The 18,637-nt window shown below is 43.3% G+C and overlaps 1 protein-coding gene across 7 annotated transcripts in view; it reads left to right on the forward strand.

The window, feature by feature from the left end:
- Nucleotides 1-18,637, forward strand: part of NPAS2 (neuronal PAS domain protein 2) — a 152,989-nt gene that overhangs the window by 71,301 nt on the left and 63,051 nt on the right. For all 7 annotated transcript variants that reach the window (XM_082747077.1, XM_082747074.1, XM_082747076.1 and 4 more), the window contains exon 2: nucleotides 1,815-1,868. In XM_082747077.1, the coding sequence (XP_082603203.1) occupies nucleotides 1,837-1,868 (32 nt within the window). In that variant the 5' untranslated portion in view covers nucleotides 1,815-1,836. The remainder of the gene's footprint in view (nucleotides 1-1,814; nucleotides 1,869-18,637) is intronic.

Here is an 18,637-nt window from a genome sequence, read left to right on the forward strand (position 1 = left end):
TGCCCCCGGAGAACTTGGCTTACATCACCTCTCTTCACACAGGTGCAGTTGAGCAGAATAGTGTAGACAGGGGTCACATGAGAAGAATCAGGCAAGGAAACGGGAGGGACAAGGAAGAAGTGAAATAGGTGCAGGTCATCAAGGCTTCATGGATTCAGGAAATGTTTAAGGACCAACAAATATAAAACAGAGAAGATGGGGTTGATAAAGAACAGCTATTAGTCACTTGTAAATTTTCACTAATGACTAAGCAATCCCAGTAATCGTGGTAACCCCATGATTCCAGAACCTCGGGAAATCAGGGTGAAGCCCACATCCCTCCCATGAACATGCTCTGTCCCAGGGGGTAGGGGGGACCCTGGTGAAGGGCTTGGCTTGGCTGGGTCCTCGCTCATGACCTGGAGACATGTGTAGTAGCCGACACTTTCCTGGGAGCACAGACCTGGCACCACGTTTTTCGTGTCTTAAAACTTTGACCAGATTCTATCTGGAAAACATTAAGCACATGCCCATTTGCAGATGTGGTAACCCCATTTTAATTATGACACAAGCCTCCACTGTTGAATGGTGTGTCTCACAAAGCTATCCTTAAAACATGGTGGCCGTTGAGTGAATGGAGCGCGTGTGTAAACAGAGCATAAGCTTTGGAACTGCAAAATTCTCCCTCCTCCTCCAGTTCCCACCCGTCCCAGTGCACCCGGTGCACTACCAAACCGAAATCACAAAACCAGATTATCTTAGACAAAGATTCATTTGCCCCATTAAAACGTATTGACCTCTTGAAGTTTCGAGGGTGTTAGTGTATTTGCAAAGTGACGGGTTTTGAGTTCTGAGTTCAGACTGAGAACAGAGGCGTGTGGGCAATGGTGACTCAGCTCTTCCGGGGTCCCCACCCTTATCCCAGTCACTCTGCCTGCTCGGCCACCACAGGCTTCACCTCCATTCCCCTGCAGGCTCTGGCCTCATGGACACCCGGAGAGTGTTTCTGCTTGGAGGGCTGGCTGGAGGAGGCCCACCCCAGACAGGACCCTGGGAAGAGTGTGAATAAAATAAGGAGTCCGAGCCATGGCTCTGAGGCGTAAAGACTCACAGGCCTGCGTGTGGCAGAGGAACCTGGATCTGTAGGGCTTAAGACATCCAGCCAGCTGTCTGGGAGAGTGCAGGCTCTGGGCGGTGAAGTAGCCTCTGATGACTTCGGGCTGCAAGAACATTCCTGGATTGTTACTTAATTTTTTGCATCTGTGCGCCTCGACTGTCTAGGGAAGTATAAATGCCTTAAAGGAAGGATTAGGGCCCTGTTTTTTTTCCTGTGTATTTGAATGAACAGATCTATAAATGGCATCTGTGCTTTCTTTCCTCTGTCATGGGCACCTTGCAGGTTTAAGATCCGGGATAAATAGATACTTCTTGAGCTGAGTCTAGACAATGGCTGTCAAAGTGTGATTGGGGACCCCTGGGGAGGTCAAAACAACTTTCCTAACAGTAACACATGGTTTGCCTTTTTTACTCTCGTGTATATACAGTGAACATTTCTAGAAGCTCTTTGACTTCTGATAACTGCATGGCTCTGACATTTAACGGACTGAGTGCTTGCATATTTAAAATTTTTCAGTTTGAACCTGCATACACAAGAGCTCTGAGGTGTCCTCAGTCATTGTTCAGAGTGTAGAGGGTTTTGCTGGCACCCAAATTTTGAGAAGCTCTGGGCTCAGACATGTAGGTTAGATAAGAACAAAATGATGACACCCAGATAGACCTGTAAGAAAGGTCTAGAAGCAGAACAATAATCATCTGTTCTTTTTTTTTTTTTGCAGGAAAAACTGCATAGAAAATCTAATGGATGAAGATGAGAAAGACAGGGCAAAGAGGTAAGAAGGAGTGGGTTTCATGCCTCGGCCTGTTCCCTGTGGTCTGCCAGGCTTCAGGTGTTTGTCCTCGCTCAGCATGGATGAGAACACCGGCAAGACAGGCCGCTGGGGGACAGGCTCTTGGTATCCACTGTCCTTGAAATACTGCAGTGCTCTACTTAAAAAAAAAAAAAAAAAAAAAAGGAAAAGAAAAAGACATGTAGACCAGCTCCCTCGATTTTGTTCCTTATCCTGAAGTTCCTCATTGTCTGGGGCTTGCCAAGTGGTTTATATTTTTCACATGTTTGTGTATGAAGCCTTTCAGAAGCCACTGGTTACCACTTTCCCAGCACAGACACTGCCTGGTAAGGCAGCCTGGCCAGAGCCAGGCATGTCTGGGTTCAAATCCTGGCCCCACTGTGGGAGCTGCCCGGCTTTGGACAATAACAGGGATCGTCCTTCCCACACACTGAGCACGTAGTAATCACCCTCGCGCACTACGTCTTCCATATACCCGGCCCCAGTTTCTTCATCGGCACTTGGAGATCCATCCCATATCTTATGCACTAATGGGGTTGGTCAGAAATCCTAGCTTGGTAGCTGGGGTGTCAGAGCTGTTATAACCCTATCCTTGCTTATTCCTACACTGGGTATTTATTGAACTCCTATTGCGTGTGGAGTCATGGAGTTGATAGTTTGAAGGTAGAGCCCTCGAATGTTCTCAATATCACACAGTTTGCCCCCAGGGGCAGTTACTATACTAGGCTTCAGAGCAATAAAGATGACCTGAGGAGGACACAGATGAATGGAGGTGGTCAGTAGGTGACAACAGACCATCAGGCTACAGGTGACAGGCCTGGCAGTAGAGTGTACTCTCCGGGGAAAGCCTTCATTCAGGCCTGAGGACAAGCCTTCTTCCTCCGGTCTCATCTTGCTACTCGCGCCATTGTGTGTGTGTGTGTGTGTGTGTGTGTGTGTGTGCACGTGTGTGTGTGTGTGTGTGTGTGGTGGGTCCTCAGTCCTCTGTGGCAGGCTCTCAGAAAGCTGCAGAGCTGAAATATTTGCCTGCTTCCCTTCACAGAACCAATGGTCTTGTTGTCACTTGAATCCTCCAGCTGCAATGGTGGGCCCTCAGAGGTCCCCTAGTTTGGCATCCACCTTCTATGACACCTGTTGGGGGGAAAGGGTGGCAGGCATGGGAACAGCAAATCCCCGGCCACTCCAGACCTGCCCACCGTGAATCACAGGGCACAGGGGGAGTCTGCGTTGCTTGTCAGTTCCCCATGTATTTCCTTACAGAACAATCAGGGAGCCGCAGAAATGGCCAGAGGTATAGGTGAAACGGGGTGGGCCCAGAGCTGAGATGGTTGGAACTGGAAGGTCAGCACTGGCTGTTCACCATACATTTATCTCTGCCAGTTCATGTTCGAAACTTTTCTCAGGGTGCCTGGCTGGTGCGCTTGGTAGAGTGTCTGACTCTCGGTTTCGGCTCAGGTCATGATCTTAGGGTCCTGAGTTGGACCCCATGTTAGACTCTGTGCTCAGGGCGGAGTCTGCTTGAGAGTCTGTCTCCCTCTCCCTCTGCCCCTCCCGCTCATGCTCTTTCTCTCTCTAAAATAAGTAAATAAAATCTCTTTTTAAAAAAAAGGAAAAGAAAATGTTCTCTAACAAAAATCTACATAGACAACAATTCAAGCAACACTTCAGTTTATTCTGAAGTAACATACCCTCCCTTGGCATGGGGAACAGGGCTCCCCACAGCGGTGCTTCTCAGACCTTAAGCCACAACCTCCAAAGGTCACAGAATCTGTGGGGTCCCAACTAACAAGTGGATGAGCAGACCATCCCAGAGCAGATGAGCATGGAATCCCCCTGCCCATCGTCATGGGCAGGCTGGCTCCCAGTTCTTTCCTCCGCATGTTTGGCCTCTCGGGCCCCTCGCAGGTAGCCTTGAAGTAGGCTCAGAGGTGGACACCAGCCCTGTCCCAGCTCGTGAATTATGACACACCCTCCCCTTTCTCAGCTACCGCCTTCTCACCCACAACATCAGGCAGTCATTTCTGCCCTGCCCTCCTCCAGGCTGATTTTGGGAATCAGCCACAAAATACACAGAGAAGCTCTTGAGTGTGTATGCACACACATGTGCATGTATGTTAATCGTCACATGTATGTGAAAATGCAGGACACTTTCATACATTGACAGGGTATTCTTGTTAGCTTCATGAAAAGCTCAGCAGCGATGACCGGTGGTCACGGACTGCTTCCTGGATGCCCTAACCCTTTGATGTTAAGTCCTTTTCTGTGCATTCTCTCACAGCATCTCAACATTCCTTTGAGGCGTGTTTTCCTGTTATGCCCATTCTATGGATGAGGGAACTGAGGCTCAGTACCTGCACATATCCAGGACAGTGAGGCTGCTGGCCAGCCCTCACCTCCTCTTGACCTCAGAGGGGGAACAGGTCTAGAATGTTTGGTCATACTCAGATCCATTTGCCAGAACACCAGAAATAACATAGTATCCCTCATAACACTTGGAAAAAACTGAGACAAAAGGACCACAATCCTAAGATTATCTGCATTTCAAAACCTCTACTTCTAGCAGGCTCTGTACCAGCATGAGAGGCCCTTCCCCTTACCCCACCTGGAGGTCTGATAGGAACAGTTTGCACTCACATGATTTTTTTTTCATGAGATTAGAAATGCTCAGCTTCAGCTCAAAACCCTCATTGTCTCCAGAAAAACACGCGCTCTGTTGGGCAAGTTTTCCAAAGCTTTGGGGATTCCTGGTTTGTTTGGATTGTTTGATCAAGTATTCTAAACCAGGACACAGTTCCGCTTTCTTCTGTGAATTCCCACGCAAATCCGGGGAGTTTTGAGTGCCCATTGTATGTCAGAACTGATTGCTGGTTTTTTTTTTTTTTTTTTGAGAGGAAAAATGCAAAAACACGGGCCTTGAACTCAAAAAAGGGAACAATTTGATGGAGAGACATTTGGAACCCCTGGATAACGAGGCTCCCAGTGGACCATTTTGTGGTCCAGTCCGTACACCTGCTTTTCTAATTCTGGTGTGACGTAGTTTTGTGGTGTGTGTGTGTGTGTGTGTCTGTGTGTGTGAGTGTGGTCATCCAGGAAGCAGTGGGCAGGAAGTGCACAGCTTAAAATGAGACAGGCCTGCCTTTGACTCCTGACACTTTTACTTTCTGTCCTCAGATGAGCTACTACACTTCTCTTCACTGCAGTTTCTTCCTTTGTGAAATGGGGCTGATGATAGTAGCAACCTCTTGGTAGGGTTCTGGCAGGAATTAAAGGAACGCTGGAGAGGACACGGTGCTAATAAGAAACACTAAGGTGTCCGGAGCCCTCACTGTGTGCCTGCAGCATTTTGCAGGCGTGACCTCTGTGATCTTCACAGCAACCCCACACCCTCGGTTATTACTGGCCCCATTTTACAGCCGAGAATGCCAAGGCGTGGGATCACACAGCCAGTCAGCGGCAGGCAGGGATTCAAATTCAGACATTATTCCGAGTCTGGGCTCCTAACAACTTCCCATGACAGTCAGTAAATGGAAGCCTTTGGGGTGACCACATGCCCAAGGGGTAGGGGGCAGAGAGTCCCATAGGAATCCTGGCTTTCCAAAGAAAGCCAGTGTCTGTGACTTGGCAGTATTATAAAGTACAGCTTCCCTCATTTCTTGAGAGAACGGAACAGTAACCCGAAACTCGTTCGTGTTGGACTCTTCCTTCTGTCCCATATTAAGTGATTAGTTCATCAGCATTCATTAAAGTGACATCATCTCCTACAAAACTACAAAGTTTTGTTTCCATTACTGCGTATGTTTTTGTCGCAGGAGGGAAGATGTGTGGTGAGATTAGAGCCGTTGCTCCCTTTTATTAATAAGAATGAAGAGTGTCAGGCAGAAGGAGCCAATTCTTGGTGTTCTCATTACAGCAAATGCTGGTTTGCACACACAAGCTGAAGTCAGGCAAGAGGGAGATCCAGGGCGGCAACCAAGAAGCCCATACATGCACATTCGCAGAAGCCAGCATTGCAGAAGGAAGAGCCTCAGTTGCTGGGAGGCTGCTCATTTCTCCTGGTTTCCCCAGGGGTGATTTATCCATGTGGACCAATGACTGAGACCATTCAGTCACCCTCCGGTCTGTATTTGTTACCTAAGTAATACACTAAACAAGTGGAAGAAAATGAGGAGGCTATGCAATGTTATCCTGCCCTCAGAGGGCTTCGGGTAAGTCAGAGAGGCATTCTGGAAAACAAGCATAAAGGAAGAGATGTATCCTGCAGGGTCTATGTTGAGCAGAGCTGAGGTGATTATCAGAATTCATAAGCTCTGTTTCTCAGCCAAGCGCTCTTGCGTGGAGAAGAATATGGTTAAGAGGAGGAGACTGGCCTCATTTTATTGTTTCATTGCTCTGGATGTAAATTCTGTAGGTCTGAAAGGAAAAGCTGGTCTGGTCCATGAAGGTTGTAGCCCACTTGGAGAACTCCAAGTGGGAGTTCTCCTGATGCCCCTGGGTGCAGGCTCGGTGCAGAATGAAAAGCCTGGCCCTCTTCACAATGGCTTGATGTTTCCAGCTGGAGCTGATCATGCTAATTTTGCTGGAATTTTCCTTCCTAGGCTCTTGACTGGGGAGTTATACACATCATCGTAAGTCCCGACACAGGGGGGAAAAATGGCAGGAAGGAATGTTTGAGACTTCCTTTCTGTTTATTTGGTGATTAAGGCAGTAGCAGGCCTTGCAAGAACGTAGATATATCAGGACACACGATTCATTCATATTACCCTGTAATTTCCAGATGAGTGATTCTGTATTCCAAACAAAGGGAACTCATACTCGCAAGCAGAATGCTAATTCTGACTGTGGCCCAGTAAAAAGCAGAATGGAAAAGGGGCCTCCCTCTGTTTGGGGCTCTTGGTTCCTACCCTGGTGGGGTACTTTGTTTGGCTAAGAAGAATTATCAGAAGGAGAATTGTGTGCCTGGTAGGCTTCGAAACTTGGGAAAGCCCTAGCCTAGGGACACCCAGAACCCTCTGGGAGCATCTGAGGCAAAAAGGAATTCACTAAAAGCCCTTTCGATCATTTCAATAAATTTTAAGTTGAAAAAGGATGGTCTGAAGCCCACCATTTTGAACATGCAGCTTTTCTGCAGGAAAAGCTAAATATTCCTTTGAGAATTTCAGTGACAAGTTCCTAAGGCTTGCTCCCGTGAAATTCTCCCTGTGTGACCGTTAAGTAAGAATCACCAGAAAATTAGGCCAGTTTCCCATTTGGGCCTCAACATTTTCTGATAACTCTGGTTAAGAGTAAAGATGTCCCTGTTACATCTCAGGAGAAAAGAATAGCACCAGCTGAGCCCCACAAACTCTTCACCAATCAAAATATACTCCAGAATTCTTCAGGAGATGAGGGCAACACCAGCCTAACCCATCTAGCACCATGTGGGGTGACTTCTATCTTCACACATCCAGGTGACATTCGCTCCTTGAACAGAGCTCCTGAGCTCAGTGGTGTCCCCAGCCCCCACTGTTTGGGGGTGAAGGAGGCTGCCTAGCTCATGGACATGAGTAGGTGTGTACCTGTTCCAAGGACCCAGGCCTGGGCCCAGGGGAGGTCTGCATTGACCTTAAATGGACCTTGCTTTATGACAGAGTTTCCAAGAATGGTAAACACTAATCTGAAGAAATACCCCCCAATATAAGTTTGGGCCATACTGTCTACTTTTTCCTCCCTTTTGGAGAGTGTCAGGGCTCCTTAGCCCATTCAAAATACTAAGATGGCAATTAGCAAATAACCCAAAGTCTGTTCTATTTTAGGTAACTGTGAATTTCAAAAATTATCTAGAAAAAAGAAACAAACCTAGATTAGTAACAACAAAATAAACTTCTCTGGCCATAGTCCTTTTTTTCTCTAAATAATTCTTCATGATTTTCCATGGAACACCCTTTGCCCAATACTGTCTTTTATCAACTTTATCCCCATTATTGTTGCACATTTTCTTACATATGAAAAAACACCAAAACAACATTTGAAAAACAGTGAAATGTTTTTAAAAAGTCAACAAAGCTCATTCATAACCATCGCTACTTAGAGAGAGCCACTGTTAATATTCTGACATATTTCCCATCTAGTTTATCTACAGTGCCCTTCAAATTTTAAGAGGAATCCTCTTCTAAAGTCTTTGTTCATGTGGCTGATCAGACCCTAACTGATTCTTCATAGAAGTTAACCTTTCGTGGATACAACTGTCTTACTGTGGAGAACATTGGATCCTTCCTCAACCACTCCCTGTGTTTCAAGTTCCCCAAAACCTTTTGTGGAGACTTCAAAAGAACTGTAAGACCCAATCCTGATAAGCCTTCACAGACAGGTTCATTTTGCTCGGTTTATAATTCTCAGGTTTGAAAGATCAAGTTTGCATGCTGATCGGTTTCTGTCTCATCCTATAATGTGAAATTAGCCCAGTTTTGATACTCCAGAATTCCTGGTCTAGAAGGATTCTTGGGCATCACCCAGTCGTTGCCTTAGGCATTAACTCTTCCTGCATATCTGTTGTTGTATAACAAGCCTCTCCAAAATGGAAAGATTAGAGTGACAGCATTCATTTGCCCATGGACCTTCAGCTGGAGTGGGGCCTGGCAGGGAATGCTCTTCCCTGTGGTCTCGGCTAGAGCAGCTCAAAGATGCTGGGCTGGAAGGGTGCCCGGGTGGCTTGGTCGGTTGAGCATTCATTCTTGGTTTCTGTTGGGGTTGTGATGGCATGGGTCATGGGATTGAGCCTGCCTCACCCTGTGTGCTCTGTGGGGAGTCTGCTTAAGATTCTTTTCCTCATCTCCGCCCCCCATGCATGCACATATGCACACATCTCTCTATCTCACTAAGATAAATAAATAAATCTTAAAAAAAAAAAAAAGATGGTAAGCTGCAACAACCTAAAGACATGCTTTCTTCCAAAGCTAGTGGTTGATGTAGGCTGTCAGCTGGGACTGTGGCTTTCCACGTGGAAGTGGCTTCCTCACAACAGGTGACTGGGTTCCAGGGCATCATGCATGGGCGAGAAAGCCAGAAGGGAGCTGTGTGTCCTCTTACTACCTGGCCTTGGAAGTCAAGCATTTCCCTTGTGCTGCATTCTGTTCTCTAGATGCAAGTCACTGAGGTCAGCCAGCCCAACTCAAGGAAGGGGGGTTTAGAACTCATGTTCTGATGGAGAAGGAATTTCAGAAAAATTTTTATGATTCTCTGGTTTAAAATCACTATATCACTGTCCTCACTATTTTATAAAAGGAACCTAAGACCTGTGGAGGTGGGAATGCGTTGCCCACTCTCTCTAGGCTTAAGTGGCAGAACCAGGACAAGAACTCACATTTTCTGGAAATTTGTCTAATGCTCCGTCAGCTAAGCTATACCATCCTGATTCTCTGCTACCCCAACCACTCTTTAACTTCCAATGGTACCTGTAAGTGTGAAACTAATATACCTCATAAATTGCCTTTCGCATTGTCCCCATGGAGACTCTCTGTAGGAAAAAGTCACTCTATATAGAACTGCGTACTTATAGACCTATTGTTATACCTTTTACTCAAAAACCCAGCTGCTCTTGGCAGCACGGGCAGCCCACCAGTGCTTCTGTCACCAGTTCTGGCCACTGCCTTCCAACTTTATTGGGTAGCATTTGATTTTTTCAGCTTTACTCCATTTGGCCAACCACGTGTGATTCAGAGAAGCATCTTGTTTTTCCCTCATCAGTATGTTCTATCTACTCAGTTAACAGAACTAGACTTGTGGGGGCCAGTTTAAAAAGATGGCATCCTTGGGATTAAATTAAACATCAGGAAGGGCTCCTAGTATGGAAGCGTGTCTCGTGTTACAGATACTGTCTCTCTAGATGCTGGAGAGGCTTGAGCAGAAGATGTCCACCAGCCCAACCTGTCTGCACATGAAGTAAGTTAAAAAGAAGAGTCCCCTCGTGATGATAGTAATTTTTTCCTCTTTTCACCAACTTTATCTTTATTCTTGATCTAGTTCACAGATCAGAAGTTCTGATACAATGATTTTTCATTTCTTCCCTTTAGGGAAACCCAGGATTTGGGGTCACATATAAAATGTAACTGCACCACTGTCATGTGCCTTTGTGAATTTAGAGAGAGCCGAGGACACAAACCTATAAGAGCATGTTTACATTCAGCTGCCTGCCCAAATTCCCTATTCTTGCCATGGGGCCTCTCCTAGGAGGATAGGACATGAGCATCTTCCTTCCTGGCCTGTGCCATAAGCGTCTCAAAAGGACCTGCTCCCCACCCAGCTACAGCTATCCTTCTTGAGTGGTTGAGTGTAAAGCCCAGTCTTGCACACTAAATATCCACATCTGTGATCATCCCCTCACCAAGGAGGGGAGAGAAACCTTGAGCATGGTTTATATAGTATGCCTCATGAAATCCCCTGCAACAGAAGGGCCTTCAAGGTTTCACCTATCGGAGAAATGAAAGAGGGTTGTGTTTGTGTGTGTACATGTGTGTATACATGTGTGGTCCCCTTCCACAATACCTGACCTTGGAACCATGGTCCTCTCCCACCTTCCTTTCCACAGTGCCTCTCCTTCCTTAAGTCCCTTTGATATACCTTAAGCAAGGTCACCTTGTAAGAATGCAGGCTGCTGTGCTAAATCTCACGTAGCTCCTGAACAGCAGGTACAATAACCCTATGGAATTCCAGAGCTCTGGGAGCCTAAACTCCCCAAGTTGCTTCTCCACTTCCTCATATCAGAGAGATCATATGATAGTTGTCTTTCTCTGATTGACTTATTTCGCTAAGCATGATACCCTCTAGTTCCATCCACATCGTCGCAAATGGCAAGATTTCATTTTTTTTTTGATGGCTGCATGATATTCCATAGTATATATATACCACATCCATCTGTTGTGCATCCATCTGTTGATGGACAGCTAGGTTCTTTCCATAGTTCGGCTATCGTGGACATTGCTGCTATAAACATTTGGGTGCACGTGCCCCTTCGGACCACTACATTTGTATCTTTAGGGTAAATACCCAGTAGTGCAATTGCTGGGTCATAGGGTAGCTCTATTTTCAACTTTTTGAGGAACCTCCATGCTGTTTTCCAGAGTGGTTGCACCAGCTTGCGTTCCCACCAACAGTGTAGGCAGGTTCCCCTTTCTCTGCATTCTTACCAGCATCTGTCATTTCTGGACTTGTTAATTTTAGCCATTCTGACTGGTATGAGGTGGTATCTCATTGTGGTTTTGATTTGTATTTCCCTGATACTGAGTGATGTGGAGCATTTTTTCATGTGTCTGTTGGCCATCTGGATGTCTTCTTTGCAGAAATGTCTGTTCATGTCCTCTGCCCATTTCATGATTGGATTATTTAAGAACCAGCTTTCTGACTAGAGGAACAAAAAGGGAGCCATGGGAACCAAAAAAAATACTGGGCAGAGATCTGAGAAGAAGTAGCTCAGGGAAGTGACCATATAAAGAGGATTATGAGATCTAAGCTCACCACCAAATTGAATATGCATGGGTCTGACCTTAATGTACCATAGCCTTTCAGATCTGAACTGCAGGACAGACCACCACTCAAGATCTAAGACCAGCTACATAGGACAAATCTAAATAACACCATGGATTTCTTATCAGAAACCATGGAAGCCATCCAGAAGTGACACAGTATTTTTTAAAAGTTGAAGGAAAAGAAGGAAAAGAAACATTAGCCCAGATTTCTAGATCCAGTAAAAATATCCATCAGAAATGAAGGTAAGTGAAGACATTTTCAAATGAAAACAAAACAAAACAAAACAAAACAAAAACAAAAAACAGGGCACCTGGGTGGCTCAGTGGGTTAAGCCTCTGCTTTTGGCTCAGGTCATGGTCTGGGGGTCCTGGGATGGAGTCCTGCATCGGGCACTCTGCACAGCGGGAAGCCTGCTTCCCCCCACTCTCTGCCTGCCTCTCTGATTACCTGTGATCTCTTGTCTGTTGAATAAATAAAGAAAAAATTTTAATTAAAAAAAATCACTAAAGGTTTTTTTTTTTTTTAATCAGTAGACCTGCTCTGAAAGAATTTCTAAGGAAGTTTCTCTAACAGAAAGGAAATGATACCAGATGGAAGCTTGGGATAAGAGATATAGATGAAGAGTAACAGAAATGGTAGATATCTGGCTACATAGAATAGATAGTCTGACATTTGGGAAAAGTAACATAATCTGACATGATTCAGCATACGTAGATATCGTGCATAAGATAACTACAACATAAAGGGAGGGAGGATATAGGGAACTAAATGGAATAAAGTTTCTACATCCTACTTGAAATGGTAAAATAGTTTAAGTTGGCCCTGAAATGATGTTTTTATATTGTAATCCATAGAGTGATTACTAGACACTATACAAGGAACTGTAGTAAATAAAAACATGATAGACTAAAATGAAATACTTCTTTAAATTAAATAAAATGAAATAAAGAATCCAAAAGATGGCAAGATAAGAAAAATAGAAAACAACAACAAAAAACAATGAAAGTAAAACAAAACAGAAAACGGTAAAATGGTACACCTAAATCCCATCTAATCCCATGAACTCTAAGTGATCTAAACATGCCAACTAAAAGAGAGTGTCAGAGTGAATTTCTTTAATGACTTAACCATATGCTGTTCACAAAGTATTTGCTTAAAATATGATGATATAATAGGCTCAAAGTAAAACTGTGGGAAATGATATACTACACAAACATTAATGAAAAGAAAGCCAGAGTGATTGTATTAATATAAAATATAAAATAAAGTAGATTTCAGAGCAAAAATTTACCAGGAATAAAGAGTGGCATACATAATGATAGTTAGTTTACCAAGAACACATAAAAATTCTGAATGTGTATACACCTAACAACAGAGCTCCAAAATGCTTGAAGCACAGAATAAGGAACTGAAATGTGTCTTTAATATGCTTATCAGTAGTAGAATTAGTAGATAGAAATTCAGCAAGGGTTTAGAAGAACTGAAAAACACCATCAACTAATAGGAACTGCTTGACATTTATAGAACACTCCACTAAACAAAAGCAGAATACACACTCTTTTCAAGTACACATTGAACACTCACTAAATCCTGTTTCACAAAATAAATGTAAAGAAGTCTAGATGAATGAAATTAAGTACAAACAGAAAGATGGCAAGAACAATATCTCTAAAACTTGGAAATTAACAGTATGGCTTCTAAGTAATTCAAAGGTTAGAGAGGAAGTCTCAAGGAATTTTAGAAAATATTTTGAACCGAACAAAAATAAAAATACCACATATTAATACTTGTAGGTTGCAGCTAAAGCAGTGCTTAGAGGAAAATCTATAGCATTAAATTGTTATAGTGGAAAATAGTAAAAATGTCTCAAATCAGTAACTATGCTTCTACTTTAAGAAACTATAAACAGCAGAGCAAAATAAATTCAAAACAAAAAGAAGAATGAAAATTTTAAGAGCAGAAATCAATAAGATTGAAAAAACAGAAAAATAATAGAGAAAAACCAAAATATGATTTAAAAGAAAACCAATAAGGATTGGTTTTCATTTTGCAAGAATGACCGAAAAGAAAATAAAAATTACCAATAACAGAAATAAAAAAGGAGATATTATTACACACTCTTCAGACATTAAAGGGGCCATAAGGGAATACTATAAAAAAACTGTATACATGTAAAGTTGGCAACTTAGATTAGAGGTAAAACTCCTACAAGGTGAAATGGAAAGCCTAAACTGTCCCAAATAAAGAAATTGCATTTGTAGTTAAAAATCTTCTGAAAAAGAAATCTCGGACTCAAACATTAAAAGAAAAATATCACCAATTTTACACAGTCCTTTCCAGTAAGTTAAGAGGAGGAAATACTTCCTAACTTATTTTCTGAGATTCTCATTACCTGGAGTAGGGCGGTGGGGAGTACAAGAAAAGAAAACTACAGACAGATATCCTCACGAACACAAATGTAAAAATCCTCAACAAAACATTAACAAGTATATGTGTGTAATATATACATATATCATACACATATATGTAAAATACAACATGACCAATTAGAGTTTTATCCAGGGAATGACAGGCTGTTCAGTCATTGTCATCCACCAAGTTATCAGGGTAAAGAAGCAAAACCAAAACCACAGGATCGTTTTCAATGAAGTAGAAAAAGGTTTTGACAGAATTCAACTTGTATTTTTGTTATAAACTCCCAGAACACTAGGAATAGGAGAGAATTTCCTTAACCTGATAAAGGACATTACATAAAACCTACAGCTGATATACTTACTGGCGAAAGATTGAATGTGTTCCCCTAGGATGGGGAATAAGACAAAGGTGTCTGCTATCATCACTCCTGTTCAATGTCATACTGCATGTCTTAGCTAAAGCAATAAGACCATAAAAGAAATCAAAGACACATTGATTGGAAAAAAGGAAATAATGCTTCCCTTATTGACAGATGACATGTTTGTATATAGAACATCCCACGAGACTTCGCAAAACAAATAAACTCCTGTAACTAATAAGTGAATTTAGCAAGATCACAGGATACAAGGTCAACACACAAATGAATCACCTTTCTGTAGGCCCACAGTGAACTATTAGAAACTGATATTAAGAACACAATGCGGCTTATAACCAATCCAAAAGAATGAAATACTTAGGTATGAATTGAATAAGACATATGTGAGTTACCTATGTGAAAATTTCAAAATGCCCATAGTAGAAATCAGAGAGACCTGAATAAATGGAAAGTTGTCTTTGTGTTTATGGCTGGAAGACTCTACAGAATAAAGATACCAAATTTTCCCAAATTGGTCCATAGATTTAAAGCAATTCCATTCAAAATCCCAACAAAACTCTTTGTAGATATACACAACTAATTGTAAAATGTAATGGAAAGACGGAGAAACTAAAATAGTTTTGAAAAATAATTTTGAAAAAGAGGAACAACTTTATCTGATTGGAGGAATCACATTATCTGATTTTAAGACTTATTATAAAGCTGCAGTAATGGAGACAGCATGGTGTTGGTGGAGGAATCGATCCAAACATAGGTCAATGAGATAGAATAGAGAATCGAGAACCCAGAAACTGACCCACAGAAATATGATAAAGTGATTTTTTACAAAGGTTCAAAGGTAACCCCATGTAGAAATGTCTTTTCTTTCATGGAGTTGACAACTGGACAACAACATACAAAACTTCAACCAAAACCTTACATATTATAGGGCCACCTGGGTGGCTCAGTGGGTTAAAGCCTCTGCCTTCAGCTCAGGTCATGATCCCAGAGTCCTGGGATGGAGCCCTGCATCAGGCTCTCTGCTCAGTGGGGAGCCTGCTTCCTCCTCTCTCTCTGCCTACTTGTGATCTCTGTCTGTCAAATAAATAAATAAAAATCTTAAAAAAAAAATAAAAACCTTACATATTGTAAAAATAATGAGCTCCAAGTGGATCGTGACACGAGAACTGTGTAGAGCTCCAGGAGGAGCATCTCTATGGAGATCTCTATGGTCTCTACAGGAGCCTGCGGCTGGGCAGAGGGTGCCCAGACCTGATATCAAAACACAATCCACAAAAGAAATAAATTGTGAAATTGAACTTCATCAAAATGAGAAACTTTGTCTCTGTGAAAGACACCATTAAGGGAATAAAAAGGCAAGCTGTGAGAAACTAGTGACAAATCGTATGTCGGACAAAAGACTGGCGTCAGAATATGTAAAGGATGCCCAGCCCTCAACAGTAAGGAGATAAAAAGCCCAATTTAGAAATGGGCAAAAGAAAAAAAAAAAAAAAAGAAAAGAAATGGGCAAAAGACCTGAGCAGATGCGTCACCAAAGAAGATATACAGATGGCCAAAAAAAAGAGAACATCATTAGCCATTAGATAAATGCAAATTTAAGCCCCAGTGAGATAATACTGCATATCTTCTAGATTAGCTAAATTACAAGTACCGACAATACTAACTCCCCTTGAGGATGTAGAACATCTGGATCCCTCCTACGTGGCTGGTGAGGAGGTAGTAAAGCCACTGTGGGAAACAACTTGGAAGCTTCTTATGAAATTAGATGTACATTTTCCATAGGACCCAGATTACTCTTCAGAGAGCTGAAAACTTGTGTCCACACCCCCCCCAAAAAAAAACCTGTACACAAATGTATACAGCAGCTCTAGTCATAACCACCAAAAAAATGGGAAACAACCTGAATTTCCTTCACAGATAAATGGATAGACCAGCTGTGGGACATCCATATGATACAAAACCGGTGCTCAGCACTAAGAAGGGGCAAGGTGCTGATAGGCATAGTAATCTGAGTGAATCCCAAAGACATTTCTGTGGATAGAAGAAGCCAGGCTCAGGGATTATGTGCTTTATGGTTGTATTTCTATGACATTCCACAAGAGAGAGCATGGTGATGAAGAACAGGACAGGGGTTGCCTGGGGTTACAGATGTGGAGAGAATGAAGGAGCTTTAGAGGGAACTCTTCTGTCTCTTGGCTGTGATGCTGGTTACACGAATTTACACATGTGTGAAAATTTATAGAACTGTGCACAAAAGAAAAGGTTAAGTTTACTGTATGTTCATTTTGCGAGTAGGACTTTTAAAGGTATGTATCAACAGCATTACTTTTCCTTAGACAAATGAAATTTAGGTGAGGCTCTTTTTGCCTCTGAGGCCCGCTTTCTCCCTGGTGCTTGTCACAGGAGGTTTGGTTAGTACAGAGCCTCGGGGAGCGCAGCCCACAGCCACGCAGGGCACTGTGGGACTGTGCCCGGCCACCCTCACCTCCCTGTCAGTCTCTGCTCACTTACCCCTGAGCGGGGTCCCTCTCCCCTTTCTCCTGATGTCCTGACCTTTTCTCTCTCCCTCAGATGGCCCATCAGTGCCCTGTCCCGAACTCATCCACAAGCCGAGACCAGATCGCCTATACTGGATTCTAGACACTGCGGCTGGCCTCACTTTTTTTGTCCCCTCTCTCACTTTACTTTCCCACATCTCCAACTGTTCTGTCAAAACTGACAATGCACCTTTTCATTGGTTTTGTCCCCACAACCTGCCCCCCCCAGGCCACCTTGCATCAGCCCCTTCCCTTGATGCTTCCCTGACCCCCTGGCATGGCTGCTCTCTTTCCCATGTGAACTCCTTTGGCAGTTTGTCTAAACTTCTCACCTAACCCTTAAAACGTTGCCCCTGATGTGTGACTTGCCTCTCTTCCTCTAGACTCTAAGCTTCTTTCAGTTGGCTGTTTTTAGTATTTTCTCCAGTATTTTTCTACAGTATTCTTCCCTGAACACAAACACCATCATCCCATTAGCATGCAATGCCATTTTTCTGCAGAAGATGTTTAGTTTCTAAGCTATAACCTCAAGCAGCAAGAATTTGTCACTCTTAGTTCTGTGCTCCCAGAGCACTGGTGCATGGCTCCATAACAGATAGCTTGGTGATGGTTCTGGAGGGAGCTGGAGGAGACAGGGGAGGGCACTGCTTCACAGCACGGGCACACAGGCCAGCCAGCTCCACCACTTCCTGGTCATGTGACTTCAGTGAGTCACACAACATCCCAGTGCCTCTGCTGTTTCATCTGTGAACTGGGAATTAGAGCATCTATCTTCAAGGGTCATTGCAAGGATGAAAGTAATTAATAGAAGTAAAGCATTTAAAATGGTGCCCATTACATTAGTAAGTGCCCGACAAATGTTATCAATGGAACCATTGTCCCTTGGGGACCCCAGAAAAGATCACCTGGTGCTTTTTGAGCCCTGCATTCAAAACCAAAGGGTCAGGCTTGTATAAACGTGTATTTAACACACCCACACACATGCACACGCACACACAAACACCCACACCCACACACCTCTTCCCTTCCTTCCCTCCTTTCTTTCTCTCCCTCCGTCCTCTCTCTCTTCAATTCAGTAAGACAACCCCATTGAAGATTTGAGCAGACATTTCACAAAAGAACATATACAAAACAACATGAAGCATGTGAAGGGGTGTCCAGTGTCATTAGTCATCAGGAAATGAAAACTGCAAATTAAAACTATAATGAGGAAACATCACAATGCCTCAGGTGAGAAGAGACTGACAATACCACATGTTGACAAGTCTGGAGGAGCACAAGCCCTTCTAGGTTGCTGGTGGACACGTAGACACAGTCCAGCCACTTGGCATATCTAATCACAGGGAACATCTAGTAAGACTATGACTCAGCAATTTCACACCTATGTATTTACCCAAGAGAAATGTGTGCCCATGTCTATGTAGAGACATGTATGTCAATTCTCCAATTAGCATTATTCTCCATCCCCCTGAACTGGAAACAACCCCATGGAATACTACTCAGCCGTCAAAAGGAATATTCATGTGTACGACAACACAGATGAATCTCAAAAACCTAACGCTAACTGCACATTCAAGACTATATGCTGTCTGATTCTATTTACATGAAATTCTAAAAATGGCAAAACTAATGTGACAGCAGATCACTGGTTTCCTGTGGCTGTCATCAAGGGGAGATCAACCAGAGAGACACAGGAGAATATCTTTCAGGACGAGGGAACAGTTTGGTCTCTGAGTTTGGGTGGTGGTTACACAATTACCAAAATTCATTGAACCGTACACTTCAAATAGCTGGATTTTACTGAATGTAAATAATGACATGAAGGAAAAATCAAAGCCAGAGGCTGATGAGGGGTCTTTCAGCTGGTTGTCCCAGTACTTTCTGCGTGGTGTCTCGGGGCCTGCCAAGACGACCTCCTTATC

Source organism: Mustela nivalis (assembly GCF_964662115.1).
Source record: "Mustela nivalis genome assembly, chromosome: 8".
Lineage (NCBI taxonomy): Eukaryota > Metazoa > Chordata > Mammalia > Carnivora > Mustelidae > Mustela > Mustela nivalis.